The sequence below is a fragment of the Papio anubis genome, chromosome 4, assembly GCF_008728515.1.
Source record: "Papio anubis isolate 15944 chromosome 4, Panubis1.0, whole genome shotgun sequence".
Lineage (NCBI taxonomy): Eukaryota > Metazoa > Chordata > Mammalia > Primates > Cercopithecidae > Papio > Papio anubis.
Genome location: NC_044979.1, coordinates 302,434 through 315,983, shown reverse-complemented (window position 1 = coordinate 315,983; position 13,550 = coordinate 302,434). Strand labels below are relative to the sequence as shown.

Below are 13,550 nucleotides of genomic sequence, written 5' to 3'. Positions count from 1 at the left end.
GGGCGAGGTGGCGGCGCCTGTAGTCCCAGCTACTCGGGAGGCTGAGGCAGGAGAATGGCATAAACCCGGGAGGCGGAGCTTGCAGTGAGCTGAGATCCGGCCACTGTACTCCAGCCTGGGCGACAGAGCGAGACTCCGTCCCAAAAAACAAAAAAAAAAAAAAAAAGATATCTTTTAAAATAGCATCGCAACCCATAAGTTACCTGTAAATTCAAACAGTCTTAACAGTGTAATATTGCCCCACACAGAGGGGCACAATTCATGGTTGGGGAATTTAAAAAGTGCCGCTCTTATGTACAATGTACAGATACACATGTCAAACACAGACAGACACGCAACATATCTACGATAAGAAAGCCACACAGAGGGGTGAGTGATGAGCTCGGCCTGCACCTTCAGTCCACAGCACCCCAGCCCCTACGGGAAGAGGTGTGCCAGGCGTGGCATGGGGTCCGAGGGCAGGCCCCGCCATGTGGTCAGCGTGACCCCAGACGAATGCTGCATCTTCCCGTGGGACTCAGGGCTATCAGGGGAATTAAATGAGACGATGTACGCTACGCACCGGGGCGAGTCCCAGAACATAGGAAACACTTACGCCGGGTGCCTGCTGTGGTGTCTGGGCACGGCGTGGTATGAACGTCCACCCGAGTCAAGCCGAGGCTCAGGGAGGCCCAACTGTGCTGGTTCCAGGCAGCACTCAGGGTGACTGGCTTTGCTCGCGTGAGTGTGAGTTACTTTTGTCCTGGAGGACACACGTGCCAAGATGCCTCAAGCTACTTTAAAACTAAAGGTAATATCATTGAGGATTTTTTGGAATCCATAAATTTAATAAGAAAGGAAATTCGAGTCATTCTTGGCTACTGCATAATCATGATTAGAATTGATTTTTGTTTTTTATATTTGTCAAATGCCTCTTTTGCCCATGAGTCAGACCCCATCCTCTGAGACAATGTGAATAAGTAAATGCAAATCCATGTAAAGCTTTGTTCCTCAAATCTGTGTGGCTTTTTTAGAAGACACACAATTGGCAGGTGGATGACACTGACCGGTGGAAAACGTGGCCGTCCGGAATGTCCAGAAACCATCGCTCAGCTTCAGAGAGTGATGCAACCTTGAGTCTTCTCTCAAATCCCAGACAACGACTGAGCCGTGCGCTGTTCCGGCAAACAGTAAAAATGCTTTGAATGGGCTCAAGCAGCAACACGTGACCTAAAAGACAAATGCACAGAAAGCCAATGACTGAAGAATATGAGAAGCATGCTCACAGAAGCTGCATTTACTGAGTGAGGTGTCTGACCATGTTTCACTTTGCACGGGAGCCACGTGCAGGACACGGTGAGCAGAACGTGAACTCCCACACAGAAATGAAAGGTGAAACAACCCCGTAGGCTTGTTATGATCACAAAGGCAAGGTGCTGACACTCATCTGGTCACACAAAGCCTGCCAGGAGCCCATCCACTCAACTCAATCAGCTGAACCTCAAAAAAGTAGCAGTTCCATCCTGCATCGTTTTATTTACATCTTGTATTACAAAAGTTACAATTTCAACAGTTTTTCTACAATTTTTGTGGAAATCAATGGTTTTGAGGCCAGGGAATACATAACTAGGAAAATACAAATGCACATTTTCCCAAACATAGAGAGGCAGCCCCGACCCCTCACTGCACAGTCCTCAAGCCTCAGCGCCAGCCTCCTAGGCGGTGAATGGGAAGCCTCCGGAAGGACTCTGAGCGACAGCACACTTCAACACAGTCTAGGAAACCTCAACGCAGTCTGAGAAACCTCTAAAACACTCAGGACCGAAACAGTGCAAGACAGAAAAACAGGCATCGAGGGCCCCAGAGCTATGCCGAGCGTGGCCAGTATTTTCATTCAGCCTATAACTACCTCCATTTCCTAATTCTCAGCTGACCTAAAGGGGTGCTCTTTGAAAATTCTCGTTTGCTCATTTTGAACTACGAATTTCCAGAGTCAAAACAAGCACACCCACGCGTCTCACTGAACCCACAGCACAGCTGAAGCCAGCTGTGAGAGGCAGAGAATGGCCCGTAAGTTCCTACCCACCTCCTGTCCCTGCGCCTCTCCCCATGCCTGCACCTTCACACTCTGTCCACCGCCCATCCTCCCATCAAATGCGCGACTCTCCTCCTGAGCTGTACCTGGGACTCACATATCAGAACCTTCTGTGGCCCTGAAGGCTGCCAAATATCCCACACACAGAGGACGTATTTGCTGTCCAGCAGGGGCACAAAGGCCTTCTCGGGTAAGTCGTGAACGGACACCACCATCTGCCTCTGAACTCGGGAGGCGTGCAAGGAGGATACTTTTCGATCTAGGGAGAAGAAAAATATGTTCACATTTTAGTGAGCTAAATTAACACACTTCCGAATACTCAAAAAAAAAAAAAAATTCAGCTTCATGAAGAAACAAACATGGTCCTTTCAAAACCAACATACATGAAACATAGGTTTTGATGAATGGCCACAGCCTATGCCCGAACACTCTGTCCAAGCTGACCTCACAGTCTGGCTAAAACGTGGTAGCATGCAGCCCAGGACACCTGTGGCTCCACTAACGACTCACACAGAAACCAGCTGCCCACCACATGCCAGGAGTCAGGATCTCAGAGCTGGGAGGCATGGAGTGAGCCTGGCCACCCCTCTGCTTCAGAACATGGCTAATACACCAGCTGCAGGGGTTTCAGCATTGGAACACCACGTGGCACACTGCTCTCCTCAAAGGCTGCGCGGGGCTGAGCGCCGTTCCAGACGCTGCTCCACCTGGCGAGGGACTGCACTCCAAAGCATTACTGTTGCCACTGCTGGCCGTGCCAGCGGCTCCCACACATCGGCAGAAGATGGAGATGGAGTTCATGAAATAGAAGGATGGGAAGTCCACGACTGGCGATAACTTCAGTCAAAGAACCGGACCGCGCCACTGGCAGGCGCCAAGTCAATGTGGAAAGCAGTACCCGGTCAACCCCGGCCACACGCACACGCCACAAACCTCTCAGCCCCACAGTTCACATCCTGCTACCCACAGCATCCACACCTGGGTCACGACGTCCCCTCCGATTCCAGGGAACCCTCTTTCTACCTCATCACAATCGCTCATAGCTGCAGCCTTCTGGGGCCACTTCCACCAGCAAGCGTCAGGTCTTCTTCCAGGTGCCGTATTTAATAGATGTTTTTAGTGGGATGAGGTTCTCGAGTGCTGTGACCTGACCCCGTTTTCTCCTAAGCCCTCTGGTTTTTATTGGCAATCTTCCACAAGGTAGAGACTTTTAGGAACATGTACCTCCTGTTACAGCGGAACTATGATGGCAACCAAGGCCTGACCCATCGCTGCCCCGACCTCACCTCCCGCTGGCCACCGTGGTCTCCTCGCTTCTCCCCAAGGCACAGGTGTGCCCACCCCTGAGGCCTGTGTGCATGTGGCCCCTCCTCCAGAAGCTCCCATCTCCTTGTGGCCCCTCTCTCATCTCTGTCTGGTTTTCACTCACAGTGAGGCCTCCTCTATCAGAACTGTATTTTTCTCCTTAGAACTTAACCCTCTCGGATAGACTGTATGTTGACCTGTGTAACCAGTGCAGAGTCTACTTGACCCGCCGAAACACAAGTTCAGGAGGGCAGAGTTGCTGTCGTCCTACTCACTGCTGAACTGCAGCTCCCTGACAGTGCCCAGGGCATGGCACCCCCTATGGAACATTCGTCAGATGAACGACCCGCCGGCTGCGTCATTCTGCCGTGTGTTTTAACAGTGGTGAGGACGACCCGCCGGCTGCGTCATTCTGCCGTGTGTTTTAACAGTGATGGGGACGACCCGCCGGCTGCGTCATTCTGCCGCGCGTTTTAACAGTGGTGAGGACGACCCGCTGGCTGCGTCATTCTGCCGCGTGTTTTAACAGTGATGGGGACGACTCGCCGGCTGCATCATTCTGCCGCGTGTTTTAATAGTGATGAGGGTACTGGGTGGACCCTAGGAAGGCTGAAGGATCTCTACATCTGATCACAGATCAGAATCTAATGTGAGTCAAATCCTGGATTTGCAGGGTGAGACAACCCACACATTCCATCTCATGCTTCTCTTGGAGTCTCATGTTCCTTCTGCTATCTCAATATTCATTTTACCAAAACACAAAAATAAGCAAACAAGACCTTCTGCTCCTTGAACATGTGGGAAGTGCAGTACACACACACACACTTCACGTGTTCCCGACGGAGGCCTGGTGCTGCGGTACGCACGCACACTTCACATGTTCCCTGACGGAAGCCCGGCTCTACGGTACGCACACACACTTCACGTGTTCCCGATGGAGGCCACGCGCTGCAGCACACATACACACTTCACGTGTTCCTGATGGAGGCCACGCTGCGGTACACACACACACACACACTTCACGTGTTCCCCGACAGAGGCTGCGCACTGTGGTATGCACACACACTTCACGTGTTCTCCAACAAAGGCCGCATGCTGTGGTACACACATGCACATCATGTGTTCTCCGACGGAGGCCGCAGCACTGTAGTACACACACACACTTCATGTGTTCTCCAATGGAGGCCGTGGCGCCATTGCCGCTCTCATGCACCTGCTGTCACTGCTCAGCGTCAGCTCTCTGGGGGCCGCATACACTCGGTTCCCTTCTTGGTGTGTGCTGGGTGTGGGAGTGTGGATGCCGATGTGTTGAATTACACAGGTACAGAGATTTATTATTTTTCTAACAGGAAAAGAAAACTCTCTCAAAGAATGTGAAGACTTGTTAAATTAACAATGCCATTTTTGTTAAACTGAAATCTCTGCATAGCAGGCAGGATGGAAGAAATGCCTAGAACAGTGGCACCAACTGCTCTGGCCTCACACATGCCCTGAAGCACGTTTGCCCTGCAGCACCCCTGCACCTGCTGCCAAGCGGACGGCCACACACACCGCCCCTGCTGGTTCTCCACAAAAACCGGGACCATGGCTGCCCTCTGGTACCTGACAGTCACTTTTTCAGAGACAAAGAGGTTACTAGCTCAAGAAATTTAAATTTGGTCTTGCAAATGCAGTTTGTCTGAAGTGATTAAACAGTTACATGCAACTGCACTTTCTGTTTGAGATCCTGGGCTTTGCTTCCCGTTTTATGTTCCATAACCACGGATCAACCTAAAAATCTAATTCTATCTACACTAAATGTTAAGCATCTTACTCGTATCTATGTCTAAACTATTAACACAATTTTGACCTGAACACTCTCTCATGCTCGTCCAACTATTTCTTCTACTCTATCTCATGAAAAGAAACTGAATAAATAGAAGAGAAAAGAAAATAGGATTTCAAACACATAGAAAATCTCAGTTCCCATTCATTTAAACAGTCTCACTTGTTTACATTACTGTGGATCCCTCTTCTATTCATCTTATTAAAATCCTTAATCACAAATTTAGCACACACACTTAAGGGGGAAAAACTAACCACTCACTTTGGAATTCTGCAGAAACTCAGTCTTTCTCAATCTTATGTACAGTAAACCCCATCACATTAAAATAAAATGTAATACTACAAATTATTATTTCAACACGAATGTTTAGTCACTGGATTTAAAACCGTGTTGAGAACAGCCTCTTACTTTGAAGGAATGGCAGGCTGGTGTTCAGCTGAGATGAGCTGTCACTAAAAGACAGGGCCCTGTCTTGAGCCCTAAGATGCCAGCTGGGTTCAGCTGCCGAGCGATCCTCTTCCAGCAAAACAGCCATCACCTGTCAGACAGAAGTGAGGAGTCTTTAATAAAAACTTTACGAAGGACTGTCTTTTCCCAAAAAAAATTACCTTTTCATCTTATCCAGATCTGCAAATAACTGCCTAGATCCACGACACTATCATAACTACAAGAAAAACGATATGGTCCTTTATGCACAATACTGAAAACTAATACAGTAAGATTAACTAAAACAAACTCCACAAGAGAACCATCATTTGCCCTGAATGTTGTTTTTCATGCCACATACACTGCTAAAAATCACCGTGGGAGGAAGGGCTGGATATCCAGCATTTATAAATGAACAAAGCAGTGTAAAGAACAGTCGTGAACCCACTGAGTCTCTCTCGCCGGGTTTCGGTAAAAAGCCAGAGTGAGTGGTAAAACACTGTCATCGTTCCAGGAGCATCCTTAGGATTTGACAGTGCAGAGAGAGATTGGGAGACACAACAGGACTGATGGAAAAAGAACTAGAAATGTTCCTGAGAACTAACAGAAGGAAAGTGAGGAAGGCAGAGGGTGTTCAGTGAGAAGCGACAGGATTTGTGTGAGGAAGAGGGGGCTGCGTAGTAAAAACTGGGGCCAGGAAGTGTTCAGTGGGAACTGACATGACCTGAACACTCAGGGTCAGGACAGCCGGGAATATTGAGTGAGAACTGACAGAATATGGGAGAGTGGGAGATAGGAAATGCTGAGTGAGAGCTGACTGTGTGAGAGTGACGAAGGCAGAAACAGTGAAAGCCGAACGTACGGGAGTGAGGAAGGCAGAGAAGGTTTCATGTGAACGGACAGAACAGGAGGGCGGGAGGCAGGAAACACTGAGTGAGAATTGACAGGATTCGTGCCAGAAAGGGAACCTGTAGTGAGGACTGACACGATGGGTGGGAAGAAGGAAGAAAATGTTAATGAGAACTGACGGGAAGAGAGTATGGAAGGCAGGAGATTTGAAGTGAGAGATCACAGGATGGGAACGGGCAAGAAAAGGAGTGTTTAGTGAGAGGTGGAGGGTGGAGTGTGGAGGGCAGGGAGTGTTTGGTGAGAGGTAGAGGATGGAGTGCGGAGGGCAGGGAGTGTTTGGTGAGAGATAAAGGATGGAGTGCGGAGGGCAGGGAGTGTTTACTGAGGACCTGCAGGAGTGTGTCCAGGCCACAGACCAGACAGGAGAGCTGTGAGTTCAGGGATGGCCCCAGGCTGGTCACCCTCTGTCCTCCCTCCTTCCCTATCCACCTCACCTTGCACCCAAGCGCTCTCTCATCTTAGAGATGAGAACTTACACTAGAACTTAGAACTAGAACACTTAGAACTTACACTAAAACAAAATGTGATACAAATCATAAATCGTGTAAAATCATAATCACATTTCGTAAACCATAGATTCCTACATAATTGCAACAGAGTGACTACATGACCACCACGTGCTCAGATTAGTGTCTGAGAATCATCCATAATGTCAATCAGCATGTCGATGTTTCACGATCATCCTTAATCTCAACCAGCGTGTCAAGGTTTCACAAACATCCTTAATCTCAACAGTGTGTTGAGGTTTCACGATCATCCTTAATGTCAACCGGCATGTCGAGGTTTCACAATCATCCTTAATGTCAACCAGCGTGTTGAGGTTTCACGATCATCCTTAAATGTCAACCAGCGTGTCGAGGTTTCATAATCCTTAATCTCAACCAGCATGTTGAGGTTTTCACAATCATCCTTAATGTCAAGTGTGTCAAGGTTTCACGATCATCTTTAATCTCAATCAGCGTGTCAAAGTTTCACAATGTTCCACTTCAGTGCTGCAGTAGACTCAAGTGCTAAGCTTCCATACAAGAAAGTGATGAGACAGCTGGGGAAATGTGAATGCCGACTTCACAGCTGACTGCATTTTAAGTTATTACTAATTACTCTTTTAGACATTCTCTGCTTTTTGAGATTCATACTGAACTCTATTTGGAGGCAAAGTTAGATGATTGGGATTTGTTTCAAAGTAACCGATGGGGTGGGTGGTGGAGTGGGCAGGGGGGTCAGACGAGACCCATGGCCATGAGGTGATAATCACTAAAGTACCTGCAGCTTCACAGGACTGTTTCATGTCTCTTTGTATGGATTTAAAAGTTTTTTCCGTTTATAAATCAGCCTATAAAATCAGAAGTTTATTATTTTCAAATACCCTAGATTTATGCTTGCCTTGCCAACTTCACGTCTGCTCGTTAGTCTCTAGTTGTTTTAAAATGTAAGAAATTAATAGGCCGAGCACGGTGGCTCAAGCCTGTAATCCCAGCACTTTGGGAGGCCGAGACAGGCGGATCACGAGGTCGGGAGATCGAAATCATCCTGGCTAACATGGTGAAACCCCGTCTCTACTAAAAAATACGAAAAACTAGCCAGGCGAGGTGGCAGGTGCCTGTAGTCCCAGCTACTCGGGAGGCTGAGACAGGAGAATGGCATAAACCCGGGAGGCGGAGCTTGCAGTGAGCCGAAATGCGCCCACTGACCTCCAGGCGGGGTGACAAAGGAAGACTCTGTCTAAAAAAAAAAAAAAAAAAGAAATTAATAATAAAATTCACAATCCAAATACATACATAGTACTTTAGTGATATACATTTACCCAGTGTCATTCTGCCCACAAGGGCTTTATGAATGTACCACTGATAATTTTTAAGAAAATAATACCTGAAAATGAATAACTGATTCTGATTTATCCAAGCTACAAAGACTTTTAAGATCTTAAAAGCTCCTACGTTTCTATAGAGAATGAAACTTAAAGCACTTACACAGAGAACACAACATGTTATAGGTTGAGCATACCTGACAAGCCGCCCGCAGAAAGCTACATAACCTTGGAGTATCAATCTTTGGCATAACTACAGCATCAGAGGTATCTCTTTGTTCACTGCCTAAAAAAAACAGGTTATAAAAAATCAACGAAGTTGACTCTAAAACAGTCATGCATTACACATCTTAGAGTTCAAACAGGCGTAACAAATCAACATTAAGAGTCCTAGAAGGAAAAGGTAGAAAACTTCACGCTATACTCTCTAGATTTACTACTATTAACTCCCCAAAACAATTGCATATTGTTTTATAGAAGTCTGTAATGTATTTAGAAAAACATTCAGGCCAGGCATGGTGGCTCATGCCTATAATCCCAGCACTTTGGGTGGCCGAGGCAGGTGGATCATCTGAGCTCAGGAGTTCAAGACCAGCCTGGCTAACATGGTGAAACCCCATCTCTACTAAAAAATACAAAAATTAGCCAGGTGTGATAGCAGGTGCCTGTGGTCCCAGCTACTTGGGAGGCTGAGGCAGAAGAATCAGTTGAACCCAAGAGGCGGAGGTTGCAGGGAGCTCAGATTGTGCCACTGCACTCCAGCCTGGGTGACAGAGCAAGACTTCATCTCAAACAAAACAAAACAAAACAAAACAACATTCAAAGGAATCAACTGAATTATCATGTAAGTTTAGGTATATTACTTTCTTAAGGTGAGGCTTACCTGAGAAAAGCGGATAATACACATCCCTGACATACAGAGGCAATTCCTTGAGAAAAACCAGTAAAGCATTCAACATGTACATCGCTCCAGAGTACTTAGCAGAAACTATACATTCTAGGGACCTTCAATCTAAATTGATGGAACATTTTTGCAAACGGCACTTAAAATATAAAAATTCTATATTCATGAGAATAGGCTTCCCCCAAGTTAAAAGCACAGTATGCTCCAAAGATCCAGGGACACACTGGTTGTTTGGAATGTGGAATCTCTCCCTCTACATAGGAATAAAATCTGTCATAAATCCTGGCAATGGCGCAGACTGGGCCTCAAGAGCAGGTTTCCTTCCCCTTGTAGCTCAGCAGCTCTGTGGCTGGTAGTTAGTGTTTCTTTAAAAGAAAATTGGGTACTGATATTGTCACATGCTAACAACCATACAGAAGAGAAAGACAAAATGAGAGTGAACCAGAAAGGGAATAAGTAAAAATAAAACAAAAAAGAATGTAAAGAGAGTCAATGGTCAACACTCAAGAGCAAGATGTTACCTCCAGATACAACGGTACTTTCTCCTGGGTGCTGGGTCCACACTTCCCTGGTCTCTATTTCCTCCGTTTGAATGTCTCTTTCAACATTATCTTCGTTACACTGAACATATGCCTTAAAAACAAAAATACGCCAAAATTAACATTGGTTTCAATTTCAGAGCAATTTGTCATTACTAAGTTCATAATGAGAGTCGTGTATCAAAAGTAAATATCAAAGCATAAAGAACAATCATGCAAAGACAACTGTGCTTAAACATTCGATACAGATACATACAGGTCTGATTTTCAAAAGTGTATTCAAAAAGTCTCACCAAATGATTTCCCTTTAGTCTGAAAATACTGCCACCTCACCTGCCCACATCCTATTTTCTTAGAACATGCTGGTTTTTCAAAACCACATATCTATTTCAAAAGGTACATGCTTCAGTGAAGTCAGTTTTGTTACTAACAGCTTTGGGATGAGGAAAATCACCAAAGATAAATAATCTACTTAAGGTCAGAGTGAATCAGCTGCAAAACTGGATTAATATTGTCAGTGTCCCAGGAGTTCAAGGCTGCAGTGAGCTATGATCTTGCTACTGTACTCCATCCAGCCTGGGTGGTAGAGCAAGACCCTGTTTCTTAAAAAAAAAATTTAAATTTAAAAATTTAAAAGCCATCAGCTTCTTCAGCTTCATCCCGTGACCTTCCTCCTTTCAAAAGGATTTTATTGAGTGCACCAACTAGACAATGTTAAGATTGGTGGTACCATTATCAGGAATGTAAGAAAAATGTAAGATAGGACGTCTGACTTCAAAAGCTTTAGAACCTTGTTGTGAAGTGAGACCATTACATAATGAATTAATGATTGGAAATACTACAGGGAAGTACAAAATTGCATGAAATAGTAAATTGTAGGAACTCTGGAACAGGAGAAAGAATTCAATATAAGTCACTAGGAAGGGTTCACCCAGAAAACGGGCCTTGGAAACTGAGGAACAGACAGGCAGATAAGGCAGACAGGGAGCAGGAACGCCATACACCAGAGCACCTTGAGAGACCCATGAGAGAAGAGAGTCCCAGAATCAAACAGGTATAATCTGAATTAGAGAGAGTCCAAAGCTAGGCATGGTGGCACAGGCCTGCAGTCCCAGCTATGGGGGAAGCTGAGCCTGCAGTGTCCTGTGATCACACCTGTGAACATTCACTATACTCCAGCCTAGGGGTGTCTCTAATAAATAGATTAGTACCTTGTCTCTAATAAATAAATTTAATTTAAAAAAATTTTAAGTGAGTCCACATGATAAAAACCTTCAGAAGTATCGTATACATTGAAATTCTTCAATTATAAGAATTTTAAACAGACAAGTAGGACTGCTATACACTCACCTGGAACACAAGAAACAAATCCAAACCGGACACTTAGCTAGACTTTAAATAAAACATTTGCCTTCGCCACCATGCAACAGATCCATGTAACAAAACTGCACTTGTATGACCTCAATTTATACAAATAAAAAAAATTAAAAATATAAATAAATAAATAGATTGGGCACAGAGGCTCACACCTGTAATTCCAGAACTTTGGGAGGCCAAGGCAGGTGGATCACTTGAGGCCAGGGTTCAAGACCAGCCCGGCCAACATGGTGAAACTCCGTCTCTACTAAAAATATAAAAATTACCTGGGCATGATGGTTCACACTTGTAATCCCAATCACTTGGGAGGCTGAGGCACAGGAATCACTTGAACCTGGGAGGTAGAGTTTGCAGTGAGTCAAGATCACTCCACTGCACTCCAGCCTGGGCAACAGAGTGAGACTGTCTCTAAATAAATAAATAAAACATTTGCACAGCAAAAAGCTTCACTCTAAGGTCAGGACAGCAGCCATTCTCTCCCTGTTCCGAGCAGATCACCCACTGGAGCTCCTTCAGGCACTCCTGAAGGCTCTGGGGTACTTCCGGCTTTGCCTGTGCCTGGCCTCTTGGGTGAATGGGCCCCATGTGAAGATGGGTCCCCATTTTCCTTAAGCTTGTATCCTTCACAGACCATCCCCAAGTTCTAATATTGCAGAACAATATTCAGGAAGACACAAAGTTATCCTATTAGACTTTACTTGCATTTTATCACTTAGTTAACGTATCTCATATTTACCTGCTTGGTATTTTTTTTCCCAAAGTTTCTGATATACATGTCATATTCATTTACTGGTGGTAGATCCAAGAGCCAGAAAGTAAATGAAAAATCTAAGTCAATGAGCCGAAGCAGTTTTGTACTTCGCATCCTTTGAAATAATTGGAAACAAGACAAAAATTAACTTGAATAATATACGTGGGGAAGTATAGGGAGAACAGAAGTAAACTTAGAGAGTTAAATGCATGTCATTGTCAGAAATCTAGCTTCAGTCTGGGGTGACTCTGAGATATTTAACAGTTAAAAATAACTGAGTAGTAGAAAGTCGTGGGAACCCGGCGTGTGACCCTGGCGTCTGGTGATCCTGCTCCCCGACTGCTTCGTGTGTGTGTCAAGAACCCGATGTGTGACCATTCTAATGCGTACGCCTGAGCTAACACAAAGTCAAGTCACACAACATGTATGCCTGGGATGTTCATAAGCACCAATTCGACTTCAGGAGTTGACATTCTGACTGTCCCATCACCTGCGCCATGGTCAGACCATGAGGCCAGTAAGGGTTTTGGGCCACGCTCTTCTCCAGGCCACAGCCAACCTCCGTGCTTCCCCCAGGACTTGACCTGCAGGCAGCACCTAACACAGTCAATGGCGCTCCAATCGCCGTCCGTCCACAGGCCTGTCACAGCCAATCCCGCTCTGCCACAGGCCTGACACAGCCAATCACGCCCTGCCCACAGGCCTGACACAGCCAATCGTCCTCCGCCCACAGGCCTGACACAGCCAATCGCTCCCTCCCGGGCCCACAGGCCTGACAGCCAATCGCCCTCCCCGCCCACAGCCTGACACAGTCAATCGTACTCGGCCCACAGGCCTGACAGTCAATCACCGCGTCAGCCCACAGGCCTGGACATGCCACCGCCCTCCCACCGCAGGCCTCACACAGCCAATCGCCCTCGGTCTACAGGCCTAACACAGCCAATTGAGCTCCCACAGGCCTGACACAGCCAATGGCCCTCCGCCCACAGGTGTGACACAGCCAATCGCCCTCCACCCACAGGTGTGACACAGCCAATGGCCCTCCGCCCGCAGGCCGAACACAGCCAATTGCACTTGGCCCACAGGCCTGACATAGCCAATCACCCTCGGCCTACGGGCCTGACACAGCCAATTGCCTTCAGCCCACAGGCCTGACACAGCCCATCGTCCTCCAGTCGCCTTTGGCCCACAGGCCTGACACAGCCAATCGCCCTCGGCCCACAGGCTTGACACAGCCAATCGCCCTCGGCCCACAGGCCCCGAAATGCCGCACCCACGTGGCTTCCTCTTGCTTCACAAACGGTTACTTTTCAATCGCCTGTGCTGGTTTCTCCTTTCCTTTCTAAAGTTTCACCCTAACATTAGTGTGCCCGGGGTCAAATCCTTAAGATATTTATTGTTTATTACTCCTCACTGGGATATAAACTTGCAAGGGCAGAGATTTTTGTTTCTTTACTGTGATCTCCACACAGCCGGTGCTCAATGAATGCACAGTGAATAAGCGAGTGAACGACCCGCCCAACATCGAGGTGCCTCGGCCACCGGGTCTGCTCTCTGCTCCTCCTCCTCCCCCCTTCCTTCTCCTCACACTCCACCAGGTCTGCCCTGCTTCCTAGAGCACAGGCCTGCAGGA

The 13,550-nt window shown here is 46.8% G+C and overlaps 1 protein-coding gene across 7 annotated transcripts in view; it reads right to left on the bottom strand.

Annotated features, from left to right (window-relative positions):
- The window catches only part of WDR60 (WD repeat domain 60), an 80,674-nt gene that overhangs the window by 26,473 nt on the left and 40,651 nt on the right, over window positions 1-13,550 (bottom strand). For all 7 annotated transcript variants that reach the window (XM_021936496.2, XM_031664967.1, XM_031664966.1 and 4 more), the window contains 6 exons: window positions 11,903-12,032; window positions 9,772-9,883; window positions 8,544-8,632; window positions 5,613-5,742; window positions 2,161-2,333; window positions 1,047-1,209 (listed from right to left, as the gene is read on the bottom strand). In XM_021936496.2, coding sequence (XP_021792188.2) covers window positions 1,047-1,209; window positions 2,161-2,333; window positions 5,613-5,742; window positions 8,544-8,632; window positions 9,772-9,883; window positions 11,903-12,032 — 797 coding nt within the window. The remainder of the gene's footprint in view (window positions 1-1,046; window positions 1,210-2,160; window positions 2,334-5,612; window positions 5,743-8,543; window positions 8,633-9,771; window positions 9,884-11,902; window positions 12,033-13,550) is intronic.